Source organism: Apostichopus japonicus, chromosome 13 (assembly GCF_037975245.1).
Source record: "Apostichopus japonicus isolate 1M-3 chromosome 13, ASM3797524v1, whole genome shotgun sequence".
Taxonomy (NCBI): domain Eukaryota; kingdom Metazoa; phylum Echinodermata; class Holothuroidea; order Aspidochirotida; family Stichopodidae; genus Apostichopus; species Apostichopus japonicus.
The window spans coordinates 170,036-183,695 of NC_092573.1; the positions used below are offsets into that span (position 1 = coordinate 170,036).

A 13,660-nucleotide genomic window follows, 5' to 3' on the forward strand; every position below is an offset into this window, starting at 1 on the left:
TCTATGGATACAATAAGAGGCATAGCAGTAGGCGGCTCAAGCCGTTCATGGAACCAAGGTTCACATGCGCACAGAGGGTCCCAAGGTATTCTTTCTCGAAAATTGAGTCAATGAATCAAACTGTCAGTCATGTTTTAGCATGAATCATTCAATGAATACCAACCATAGACCAACATACCTATGCCGTAATCTGTTTTACTTACAACTACTTTTTTTCTAGTTGACACAGTAACGGCCCAGCTTCTACGCCAGATCTATGGTGCATTTTCTCTAATGTAACATTTGCGCCAAGTGCAGTTTAGATGAGGTAAAGAGGAAGTACCCTAGCCCTCGCTGTGAAACCGACGACCCTCAAATCGCCACTCCAGGACACATTCGAAAGCTTTGTGGTGAATCAAGTTGTTCGCCTAAAGCCCACTCTTTCCTAAATCTCAATTAACTGCAAAGTTGGCGTTCCATAACATTTACGCTGCAAATTGTCGGTACGTCCTTTTATTCGTGGGCCTAAAAGCAGGTAATACACAGTACTCAGAGAGCTACGATCAATCTTTAAAAATCGCCTCCCCTGTCCTAGATCTAATATAAAAGACAACAGTGATATAAAGAGGTTTTTTTTTCAATTACTTTTAGTCTCCTTTACCCCGTTTTCTGTTAAGAAATAATATATATTCGTCAATTATTACCTGCGGGAATGATGTGACACGGTAAGCTTGGTAGGCTTCAATAATATAGCACTGAATGCCTGCAAACGCTATAGCCTATACCTCTACACATAAGTGTCATTCTCGTACTGTGTGTATGTTAACCAACCGAGTGATTACTGCTGAACACAATCAACTTGAATCGTATCGACTATGTAAATTTTAATATTTGACCCTCATCCATTCACGAGTTTTAAGCCATTTTAATATTTACGTACGCGCGGTAGGATACAAAAGATTTTTTTTAATCGTATTCATAATACAGCCATCCTATTCCTATCCTACACTACAGTAGTACTATTGCTGAATATGACAACCCTCGTGACTAACTTAGTTTCAACTTCACAAGTATCAGCCGCACTTTCAACCAGTTGGCAGTTATATATATGAGACAATTAAATACATCAAAACCAAGCTATCAGGATATATTAAATACCCTGTAATAAATAGCAGGGCAGTTAGTTCAGAGTAGAAACAGTTTAATGTTATGAAGATGGTGAAAACTTACTGGCTAAACTTGATCAATGACAAAATTTACTCAAGTACATTGAAGTATTGATAACATAATTTTCTCAAAGGACTGCTGATGTGATTAAATGAGGTGCTATATGACATCAGACATTAAATTAAAAGAACAATTTTCCTGACAACATTGTTTTGTTCACAATTTCATTACAGAATCCACAATGGTCCGCTACTCATATGAACCAGAAAACCCGGCAAAGAGTAAGTCCTAAGTTGAATATTAGTTCCTAATTTTTACACATTCAACTCTAATGTTACAGAATGACTTGTCTGTCTAACTGTACATGTACCAAAACTTTGAAGTAAGATAAATTCCTTGGTACTAAGCTTGCACGGTTTCGTGAAAACTTACAACCGGTTTTTCTCTAGCAAAAAACCGAATCTGGCTCAAAAACCGGTTTTTTCCCCCTCCCAAATTGCATTGAAAACATCCAAATCTCGATCGCTAAGATGCGTATTTTTGAAGCTTTACCAACAGCGTGTTCAAATCTGTTCGTTTGCAGTGAAGGGTTAAAAATAAGAAGAATAAATTCAAGAAATGTTACTGCCTTCATGACTCTCATTTTATAACCCACGTTAACTAAACTGAAGTAAATATGTCGAAAAGATATGTGTTAGTAAAATTTTTTCTTAAAGTTTTAACATCACGTACACGTATCGCTTGTCTTGTGTTTACTGTACCTCACGAAGTTCAATTTCGTGTTCAGAAAAAAAAATATCACATTCATGTTAAATGTTATATTATATGTTATATTTTCGGAGATGAGGGCCGAGCGTATTACGCTCGGCCATCTAGCCATGTTCGCGGGTGGTATCTTGGCGGTAAAATAAATTTCTCTTCAAGGAGTGAAGAGAATATACCGTCTACACTTTCAAGTACAAGTTGAAAAATATCCCTGGCAAAAGCGGGGATTAGGTCGGCAAAGAATATAAATTGTTAACGTTTAAGTTGGAAACATGTGTTCTTCAAGACTTCAACGCAAACGAAAAACCAACTGAGAGACGCCTTGTCTGATAACTGATAAGAAGAAATGTTTAAAGGAAACTTACAAAGAAAATAAAATCTATTAGCGTACAAAGGAGAATTGTCCCAACAGCAGCATCTGTAATTTCCAGCCATGTATGCAACATTTTTACTCCTTTAATATTCCTTGACTCAAGCCTGACGCCAGGTGTCTCTTGTCAATAATGGACTGTGATTGTTCTAATGTTACTTGTTGCATCTTAGTTGTTAAACTCAGAGCCCCCCCCCCCGTGATTGTTCTAAAGTTACTTGTTGCATCTTACTTGTTAAACTCAGAGCCCCCCCTGTGATTGTTCATTGTTCTAATGTTACTTGTTGCATCTTAGTTGTTAAACTCCCAGAGCCCCCCCTCCTGCGACTGTACATGTCGTATGGTATTGTGGATTGCGCAATGTACCTTTCAAGTTTTAACGTTCATTTTTTGAACACGAACTGTGATCAATGTGTTTGAAAAGATTTTCTCCATATCCTCTACTATTAAATCGAAGTTGAATAATAAGAACAAAACAAAGAGGACAAACACGTCGGATATGAACTGCATCTCGTCATTTGAGTGTGTACTTCTCACAACTACTAACGTTGGCCACCAAGGTCAGTTACTACAAGGTACCTAACTGATGCACGCATATAAGGGCTGCATAGCCCAATGTTAGGCCTAGCTATCCACCCTCAAGCACTGGTTATGGCGTGTGCCGATCGTAGCTGACAATGTCGTCTTTCAGAAAAGCTTTCTCTTGTTGCAATTTACTTTCATATTGCAAAAAGAACAGTAAATAGGAGAAACCAAAGTCAACAAACTTTGTTTTTTCCAGTATTTGCAATTCACATTTCGGTTTTTTCGGTTTTTCGGTTTTCTTAAAATAAAAAATAGTACCGAAATTCGGTTGGAAAAAACCGGTTTCGGTACTAAAACCGGTTTACCGTGCAAGCCTACTTGGTACATGAGTTGAAACCAATAGTTGAGAATGTACAAATGCTAAAGCAAAATGAATAAAATTAAATTTTGTAAGTTTATACTATAGGCTGTTGTTTTTGTTGTCTCACCACACCCACCATGTTAAGCAGTGAATAGGATAGCGTGTTAAACAGTCCTGGAAATTAATTGTCTATATAGTGAATTGCCTTTTTTTTGTTTATAATTTGATGTTTAGTGCAGCAGCTTGTTATACTTTTTTGCTAACAATATTATGCTTTTCACCAGCTTCTCTAAGGTTATTAGTTCTTTCTTTATTACCATCACTGTTTAGTGTTCATCCTTGCACAAAATGGGTCAACAACAGGAACGTAAGTTGAATGTAGACCAGGCTGAATCTACAATAATTATGAAAGTTGTGGGCTTTGCATCAATCAGTGATGCTTGCTTTAGAAACAGGCTTTATCAGTTGTTTCTTCCAACCTTCCAACCATTTTGTTGCAAGACATGTTTATCCTTTTCATTTTTGTACAGCTTGCAAAGCCCGGGGACCTTACTGGAGGGTGCATTTCAAGGTACAGTATTTCTGTTCTCTCTTCGTTGCTTGTTATCAGTAAACTTACTGTTCTATTGTTGTTGAATGGAATAGCCCTGCTGTGTCGTCCCGGTTATTTGACAGGTTATCCGAACGGTTAACGTTTAAGCATAACCCAAAAAATATTTCTCCGTAAATTGTGTAGCCCATAACGTGGGCATTGTATGATAGTTACAGGCCTAATAGTATTACTACTGTACGTGACAACTTTTATCCCTTCAACAACCTTTCGTCTCCCTCCGACATCATTAGAAAGCTTTGAAAGGGTTACTGTTAGTTTAACGTTTAGTCGTGTATTTTATGACTCATCACCAAAAAATGAAAAAACTATACCAGTGAAAAGTAATCAAAGTTAAAACCTTCAAATCCATCACCACAATAACAGTGTATGTATAATACTACATTCTGCTACCATGTGGTCGAAGATAGCAGCATAACAACAGTTTTGGAGAATATTTTTAGGACCAGCTAACTGCGACACAAATTTGAGCAAATAAACAGATGGTTAGGCTAGATTTCCATGTTGACTTATTGCGATGCTAGGCTACCATGTGGTCGGAGATTTGTGAGGATTTAATGTTCAGCACTGAAGTCTGTTTAATTCAACTTGAGAGCTGAAATCTAATGGGGGAAATCCCTTGAAATCGAATTGCTGTGATCATGCAATCCCGCGGCTAATGCGACCCCTGCTTGGTAATCCCTTCAATCGTACAGCCCGTCTTCAAAACCTTTTGTATGGATGCATGATCATTTTTGCCATTGTTAGATTATTTTCGGTAAGCAACTGTTGGGGTTATTTTGGGAACAATATGATCTAAAGATGCGCCATGGCGACTGAGTAATTGGCATTACAAAAACCGGTTAAACTTAACGATGTGCGGCGGACCATTAGCCGACCGTTTGGTCGGTTAACCGTTTAATCGGTACAGCCCTAGAATGGAATGTGCTGTAAAAAGTAACAGAAATTGTTTCAACTCTGTACCATGAAAGTGTATTTCGACAGCTTGTCAAATTAAATTAATAGACCCATTCTGAGATAGTACAGCTCTTATAGTTACAATACACCAATACCAAGTTTCTTCATGAGACTACATCAGTTAACATGTTATTAGCTCTTCGTTGTTTGTTTGTAAAAAAAAATTGTTATTCCAGAGATCTTATTTATTTAACAACTCTTCTATAGTACACTTAGTTGTTAGCCAGTTGTTGTTTAAGGTGTGTTGTCAACATTATTTAAGTTGGAGAGATATCCCCTTAGGAGAGTAATAACTTTCTTAGGGATATATTCCTATTTATTTTCCACTATAGAATACCAGAGAAACTGCAGCCTGCATTCGTCGCATGCACATCCGTAAAGCTACCAAGTTCTTGAACGATGTGATCAACCACAAGCAGTGCGTTCCATTCCGACGCTTCAATGGTGCAGTCGGAAGGTGTGCTCAGGTAGGTCCTGACGGGTAGAGCAGTAGAAAGTAGAAACTACTAGGAAGGTGTTCAGTAGGAAGGTGTGCTCAGGTAGGTCCTGACGGGTAGAGCAGTAGAAAGTAGAAACTACTAGGAAGGTGTTCAGTAGGAAGGTGTGCTCAGGTAGGTCCTGACGGGTAGAGCAGTAGAAAGTAGAAACTACTAGGAAAGTGTTCAGTAGGAAGGTGTGCTCAGGTAGGTCCTGACGGGTAGAGCAGTAGAAAGTAGAAACTACTAGGAAAGTGTTCAGTAGGAAGGTGTGCTCAGGTAGGTCCTGACGGGTAGAGCAGTAGAAAGTAGAACCGTGGGGTTCCGTGTACCAGTCTCTGTATCACAATCAACCAACAGATCAGCCTCTACCTGTTAAAATCCAATCACAATCAAGAGATTGGACACAGTGACCTGAGGGTTAAAAGCCCAATGCTCTGCTAATTGAGTTATCCAGCCCTTGGCTGACATCTTCCCAGTCACACTCTGGGTTGTATTGAAAATAATTGGGATGTGATGGCCAGTTACACATTGTGTAAGGTACTGTGGTTTTTTCTAGCACCCCAGCAAACAACTGGCTGTATCAGGATTGTCACCAACAAAGGTCACTGGCTTGAATCCTCTGCTAGCCAAACGTTTCTGTTTCTTCTCCAGTTTGATTGTAACATTCAACATTCTTTCTGCAATTCCTCTGATGTAGTCGCACCCTATCACACATTTTTCAAAGATGATCAGCAGTAATTTATCACAAAAAAACAAAGACTTAAGAATGATTGTTCAGGTGAATCCAAACTTCAAAACATATTTAAGGCAATCACTATTGCATCCAGAAATGATGTTGAATGATGTCAACATTTTCCTTCAGCTGCCCATCATTTAGGCCATTACTCTTTCACCTTATTCAATTTTTAACAAAAGTATGGAGTAAATATTAGAACCTGTAGGAAACTACTTTTGAATCTTTCAACAAATTTTAATACATCAAAAGTTAAAGGGTTGGGAAGGATGAGAATTATGAAAACAAAGTAAATGACAGGGCTTGTGAAACGAAACATATTGACCAACCTCCCCCTGTTATGTTGCTGAGACATGAAAGTTTGAAATGTTTTCATTTTGCTCAGATAAGTACATTGTGCAATAATTTGTGATGTCACACATGAACATAACCACAAATGTCAAATTGTCCTTGTTTTTCATTAAAATAATTCAATTGTGTGACTGGATGGTTATTTTATGTACGTTATGTGTGATCAAGTGTCTTCATCACAGCTAAGCAGTGACTTCAAATTATGTAAAGGTCCCCATTACATCAGTGAAAAATGATTATTTTGCAAAGTAATTATTTTGTGTTTTGCGGTGCATAGGTGACAATCCATTGTTTTTCCATCATAACAGGCCAAGCAGTGGGGACATACTCAAGGTCGATGGCCCAAGAAGAGCGCTCAGTTTCTCCTGCAGCTTCTTAAGAATGCAGAAAGTAATGCTGAGTTCAAGGTAAGACTTAACACATTTCTATAAAAGGAGAATGGTATCGGACAAAATATCCGTCAACAAGAATGCAGAGTTACTGACCTTAGCTGACCCCAAATTTCACCAACTGCTACTTTTTGAATGCTCAAAAGTTATCTTTTACTTCATAACTTTGTTGAGATGGTGTCGTTAGAATCATCAATGAGGCAAGAAAGATACTGAGGTACTGTAACCATTTATTTGCATAATAGACACTAATATAACCCACTCTGTTATGTATTACATTTTAATGTCAACCAGCAGACTACAGTGTGGCCTCCAATGACATGTTATTAGTTTATCGCACTAGTTCTGCTAAAAAAGAAGGTGTGCTATAAGTTGGAAAATACTCTCAGAAGTAACCTCAGCTTAATCCCAAACATTTCATAGTGTTAAACCTCTCTGTTGAACCTCTCCGAGATGGGAATTCCTTTGGGATGGTTGTCAGTATGCATTTTGATGTATGAAAAGGAAGGAACATTAGTTAAATTCAGAGTATATTTGGAACAAAGATATTACCGATGATCTTTAACATCTCTTGGGGGCTTAACTAAACAAATACTGAAAGTTGTGAACCTACCCTGGATCATTTTACTGCAAAGTAGTTTTAAACAGTGGAGGAGAGAAGCATCTCCATACAACTGATCCACGAACTATAGATAACCAAGTGTATGAACCTGTATAATTTATCCGGTACTGCATCCCCAAATTGTTAAGTTGCTGTACAGGTGCAAAGATGTGTATCAGTTTGAGGATAAATGTAACAAACTATTTTATGAGAGACGACTGACTTCAGAACCTTCAATTCTGGCACACAAAAATAGGAACACTAAATATTCCGTGTTAGCACCGTTCACACCATCTACCTGGCAGAAATTTTAAAACGGGTCAGAAGCCTTTGCTCTACTGCGATATTTTCAATTTAAAGTCTTTATTGATTTATTTATGATTTTTTTAGGGTTTGGACACTGACTCCTTGGTCATTGACCACATTCAAGTGAACCCTGCCCCCAAGATGAGGAGAAGGACTTACAGGGCTCATGGAAGGATTAATCGTAAGTGACACACTACTCCATCTTCAGCAGCAGTTTGGAAATGTTCCTTGCTGTTTGAATTTGTAAGAATCATATGGAAATTTCATAATGTTAACAGGCTTACAAAAATTAAGGATTGTGTTTTTCTTTACTATTGTGTTCACATTTTCAGTAATTGAGTAGGTTTGGTAAAACAACCAAAACTTGATTACCTAATCAACTCGTTTCTTTGCTCACATTTGCAGTTAAAGGACAAGATTTTGTAGTGTACTGTGTAGCCTTTGTAAAGCAGCATCTTTTTCCATCAACACTGATGGTTTTATTCACTGATTATTTAGGATGTCATCATTGTATCATACTTGTCAATGTCTCTAGGAATAAATTCCCTTCTTGTTAGGCTGCACAGAGGTGAATTCATCTTAGTATCAGGTAGAATACTAAATAGGATGACAAGAAAATCACACTCATGCATGGATGAATGTATTGAAAAGATGACAAGTACATGTTGCTAGCTACCAAATACTATTTCATTGTCAGAAATTAAGATGTGCTGCCTTTCAGCAGTCTGAATGTTTTAGCAGTGAGCTGCCCTTCATAGTTGTATACATTTCACAAGCCCATTTCACATCCCTGCATCTTCTTTACAGCGTACATGAGTTCTCCTTGCCACATTGAGGTGGTCCTCTCAGAGAGGGAACAGGTGGTGCCTAAACCAGAGGAGCAGGAGAAGAAGAAGAAGCTTTCCAAGAAGAAGATGGCCAAACAAAAGATGATGCAGAGAGATTAATGGACTGTCTATTGGGTTGTGAAATAAAATCAATGAAAAAGACTTGCTGCCTTCATTTTAATCTATTTGTGTTATGTGTATTGAAACAAGTTTTGTTATCAAAAGATATGGTGGCCAGCACAGCTGCAATGTACTCTCGACTTGGTTGACCTTAACACGACATAAAAAATACTTTGAATTCACTAGCAGGAAGTCAAGGGGGAAAGTTTTCACACTTAACAAAAGCTGTTGGAGGTGCTGGATGGGTGGACTAGGTTGACCAATGGTTGACACAACCATTAGTAGGGTTAAGGTCATTCAAAACACAGTTATGTCTAGACGTGTTTTAAGCGTGGTTAACTCCGGGTAAGATCACATTACTACTTTGCATTTATGCAGTGACAACGAAGTACCCTGATTGTTTATGGAATGTACTATTTCATAGTAGGAAGTCGACTATTCAAGACGAGAACGTATTACAAAAGCATACCCAGGGTCCATGAAGGAAAGTTTTGTGACTTGAAGTTAAACAGACCTTCAATTTTGCTGCTTCAAAGCTGGTGTTGGTTAATAATTCAAGATATGTTGATTGGTAAAGCAGCTAGTGTGGGGTCCTCAAAATTTGCTTGGAAATTACCAATGGGTTTTCACCTCAAATGGGTTTTCACCTACAAATGGAACTCGCCTACAAATGGAATTGTAAATCCTTGTTGGTAGCAATAGCCTGTGTATCCTTACATACCTACAACTGTTACAAGCAGGATATATCAACTATGGCTTCCTGTTGATCTTGACTTGAACCTTACATACCTACAACTGTTACAAGCAGGATATATCAACTATGGCTTCATGTTGATCTTGACTTGAACCTTACAAACCTACAACTGTTACAAGCAGGATATATCAACTATGGCTTCCTGTTGATCTTGACTTTAACAAAGTTGATCTCAACTTTCACATGGGGAGTGAGACAGGACACAAAGAAATATTTCAGATAAGATATGATAAGTTTCCCCTACATGTATTTAACTTGCAAACCATACATTAAATGATTATGTATCAAGCACAAGTATCCAAATAAAAAATGATAGTATATCCTCTACTTGAGCTAAAACATGGTTATGTGATAACAGAAAAAAAGCTCCCTGTACAATGCTATTTCTCTAAAGAACCTCACTCATTGATGGCTAAGTTTCAGGGTTCAAATATGGGGCTTGTACCTTCATTCCTTAAAATAATTTCGTTGATAGGAGCAAATTAATCCAACCTTCAGATGTATTGCAACATCAGAGGTTTCAATTACAGATGAAAGCATGTGTAAAAGCAGAAAAACAAAAGCATAGTTTGTGTAACGTTTTGTGATTAAAAATACTATTTTCAAATGAGAATCCATAGCGCACAGAAATTTCAACTGACTTTAATGGAAGGCATTCAATTTTTTGATAGCTTCATTCCAAGTTGTAACAAAGTTAATGGCCAAAGACAAAAGGTGTTTTTGTGATGATAGTTTTAATTTTCTGTCAAGCTTAACAATAAATTTCATCCCAGGAACTGTAACATTTGTTACCATATAATCAAAGTAAAATGGCAAAAACAACAAAAGATGGTGCAAAGGAATTATGTTCAGAAAGCATTTGAGAAACTATTTCCAATCCATTGCTAACATTTTGTTGAAAGCCTCTTTCTTAAGGTCTCCCTTGTTACGTGTTTTAGAAGATCACAACAGAAAGAGGAAATGGATTCACAAGGCATAAAACATAATGATTGGTCTCGATGGTGGCCAATTCCACTAAGTCGTTTCTTACACAATAAAGTGGGACACATTCCTCACCTCCACAGACTCTTCTGTCTAAGGAGAGATCTTTCTACATTTCTTGTTTTCTTTTCTTCTTGGTGAACAAATTAAGCTATATTCTACTTCTTTTAGCTCCAGTATACATATTTTTCAAACTTGGCAAAGCTGCTTTTTGTTAACCGATATTTGCAAAATGAATAGTTTTATCAAAAGGAGGTATAAGGCACTTTGTTTCTACGACTGTCTCTTATCAAGTAGAATGCTTTCATATCTGTAGATAATTTTCTTTAAAATACTGACTTTTGCTTTTATCAAATTGTCTTATGATTCTGGCCCCCTGATATGACCATTTTTTTTTTATATAATATGTATAGAAGCATTTGAAAGGTGAAGAGTTGGAAGCATGGAATCATTACCAATGGATACTCTAGGTTCTGATGTACTTAATACCAATGACAAATACAAAAATTTGTTCTATATAGAATATTAAATGAATGTAATTCAAAGATGTACTTTCAAACCACCTTACTGGAGCTAGGCATTGCCACTGTCTTGAATGAATCAGGGTTGCCCTGTAACATACTAATAATTGTTGCTAAGGAACAAAGTTATCCACCAAGCCCTTGTCCTTGATTAGGTATTAATAGTTGAATGTCATGATTTATCCACAGAGAATGTAACGTCCATCCCAAATGATCCGAAAGCAACCACCAAATACACTGAACAAACTGTTCACTTCACTAATTAACTTCCTGGCATGAACAGAATGAAAGTATGTATGTAGTTTTTCAAGTTTCAATAAGTTTGAAGTTGGATATTAAAGAGAAATGCCATAAGGAATGGCCACAAAGAAATACGTCTTTAAGATCTCTCTTCCGATTAGCACATCACATATGGTTATAGAGGGCACCCTACAAGAATTAGTCCATGACATCACACTAATGCCAGGTTTGTCAGAGCAGCTGACTCCCTACCAGTATCATGAAAATTCCTTGTGAATTTATTAATAGCAATCTATTAATAACCTTAAAACTACGCTTGGAACCTCAGAAGCAGATTTACTGGATCACGGATCAGACTGGATCAGGAATGTAAGCTGCTGTTTTTCCTGTTTTGGGAATTCATTATTAATTTGCTTTTCCTCAATGTCAAAGCCACTGGTGATCATCAGAATGGAATGAAATTGCTCTGAATTTTGCAATTTGAGATCCGGGGAGTAGTACCTTCATTTCCCGTAGAATTTCTTGTTTAACAAGTAAATAAGGAGATTGACGTTAATTTTAGCTCTTCCAAACATCGTTGTTACTGCGATGCCCTCGTACTGTAACTGGAGAAGGTCCTGGTGGTACAGAAGAATTAAAAAACAATCAATGAATGGAAGCGATATTCCTCTAAAGTGATTTAAATATTCATTTTCTCTTTCAGAACAGAATTTTTGGGTGTAATTGGAAATATTTTTATCCGTAGCATGATCACATTATATTGCAGCTTGTTTTTAGCTTAACACCTTTAACGTTCTATTCAAGTAATGCAATTTGTTGGCAATATGGTCGGTCATTGATTGTTACAGAATTGTTTCTGTTTGATCCTGTCCTTATCGGGTAATGTGCTTAAATAACATTGCAACTGAGTCACACAATTAGTCTCTTGCAGTAATAAACTTACCTGGAATACCAGGTCGACCGAGTCCATTCGGACTCCCAGAAACTTGGCAGCGACAATAAATACACCTGCTTTGTCACTTGGGTTGATCTCAAACATGACATTCTTAAAGCTGTAAAAACCAACCAAGAGATTTAGACGGATTAGGATGTGAAACAATTTACTTGATAATAGTCATATTTATTACATTGGAACTAAATAGCGACATCGAAATATTTTCCAAAGTTTAACTCAATATTCCACGCAGCATTGACGCCAGATCAGTTACTGTCACTATTCATAATTGCCTGAAGGTTCGATCTTTCTTGATGTTTGTTACAAAAAGAAATCTGTTACTTTAAGATAACTAATATTATAGCAGAATATTATGTACCATACTGTTAAGTCCAATTTCCGAACTCACAAATGATGTATTCCTGTATACTGTGCGACAATGTAAAGTGAACAGAAGTTTTTAAATGAGACTTTTCCTCGGTCGATGCTGTAATGCCCAATTTTTTAACTACTATTTACAACTTTCTCTAGATATATTGATGGTCCATGGGGTGGGGGTGGGTGTGTGCTGCACATATTGACCAAGGGAGGGGGTAATAGGAGGGTGGATGTAGAATACATCACTTACTCTGATGGACTCTTCAGGCCCTCGATTTCCAAGATGACACCCTTCTCATGAAGCTTGGCTGCATTGTACTTCACACCATTCTTACCCTTGGATTCTTTAGCTTTGGAATGTCGCCTGTTGATAACAAGGATGCAACAGAAACATAAACAAACATCCCACACCAGGACCAAAGTAAAGAAACATAATTCCCTTTGAGACATGAAGACATTTCACACACAACGCTATTATAGGTGATAACATTACACTGACTCAGTAGCACCAACTGCAAGCTTAACTGAGAAAAAAAATGAACGTAACCATGACAAAATATGACAATAGGAGAGGGAAGGAGAACAAAACTAATGCATTTCATTATTTCATACCGATGTAGTTCCTCACTGTTACCTAAATCATGTTCACTTTGTATGGCACAAGTACCTCACTGCTACCTATATTATGTTCATTTTATATGGCCCAAGTACCTCACTGCTACCTACATCATGTTCCCTTTGTATAGCACAAGTACCTCACTGCTACCTTCCCTATTCACTTGGTATAGCACAAGTACCTCACTGCCACTCACATCATGGTTCAAGGTAAACACACCTTCAATTCAAGTTCCTTTACACATCGGTTTCAAATATACAGGCCTGTGGTGAGCAGGCATTACCTATGTATTAAAGAAGGATTAAAGAAGATAATCTCCAAGCAGTTGCATAATCCTATCGTTCAACGAATAACAAGGTAGACTCACTTGGCAGCCAGATTCTCCAGACAGGTCTTGATGTACGTGCTGTAGTAGTCTGTCTGTTCTCCGTAGAATTTGGATTTGGTCTCCAATCCATTCAATGTCTTCTTCATCTTCATGATGTCTTGCTTCCGTCTCTGTCTGTATCGCCTCTGATTCTTTATGTCCTGGATGATGTAAAGACAGATCGAGACAATGATGAGAAGGGATGGTTACTTCGGTTTCACTTTGTCAAGTGTCATTTATCCATGGGTGCAAACGGAAACATGAAACGCTTATAAAGGAATTATCGTCCCCATCACTATGCTTTGTAAAACAATTTTCATAATTTCGTG

General features: G+C 37.5%; 2 protein-coding genes across 13 annotated transcripts in view; one reads left to right on the top strand and one right to left on the bottom strand.

The window, feature by feature from the left end:
* Nucleotides 1-475: 475 nt before the first annotated feature.
* Nucleotides 476-8,582, top strand: LOC139978271 (large ribosomal subunit protein uL22-like). The gene is made up of 7 exons (XM_071988310.1): nucleotides 476-514; nucleotides 1,380-1,427; nucleotides 3,698-3,738; nucleotides 5,067-5,201; nucleotides 6,606-6,704; nucleotides 7,678-7,774; nucleotides 8,401-8,582. Exons 2-7 carry the CDS (start codon nucleotides 1,388-1,390, stop codon nucleotides 8,538-8,540), a joined length of 552 nt encoding a protein of 183 aa, XP_071844411.1. The 5' UTR covers nucleotides 476-514; nucleotides 1,380-1,387; the 3' UTR covers nucleotides 8,541-8,582.
* Nucleotides 8,583-9,524: 942 nt separating this feature from the next.
* LOC139978264 (ras GTPase-activating-like protein IQGAP1) overlaps nucleotides 9,525-13,660 on the bottom strand; it is an 89,981-nt gene continuing 85,845 nt past the window's right edge. For all 12 annotated transcript variants that reach the window (XM_071988299.1, XM_071988301.1, XM_071988293.1 and 9 more), the window contains 4 exons: nucleotides 13,332-13,492; nucleotides 12,599-12,712; nucleotides 11,980-12,088; nucleotides 9,525-11,653 (listed from right to left, as the gene is read on the bottom strand). In XM_071988299.1, coding sequence (XP_071844400.1) covers nucleotides 11,540-11,653; nucleotides 11,980-12,088; nucleotides 12,599-12,712; nucleotides 13,332-13,492 — 498 coding nt within the window. In that variant the 3' untranslated portion in view covers nucleotides 9,525-11,539. The remainder of the gene's footprint in view (nucleotides 11,654-11,979; nucleotides 12,089-12,598; nucleotides 12,713-13,331; nucleotides 13,493-13,660) is intronic.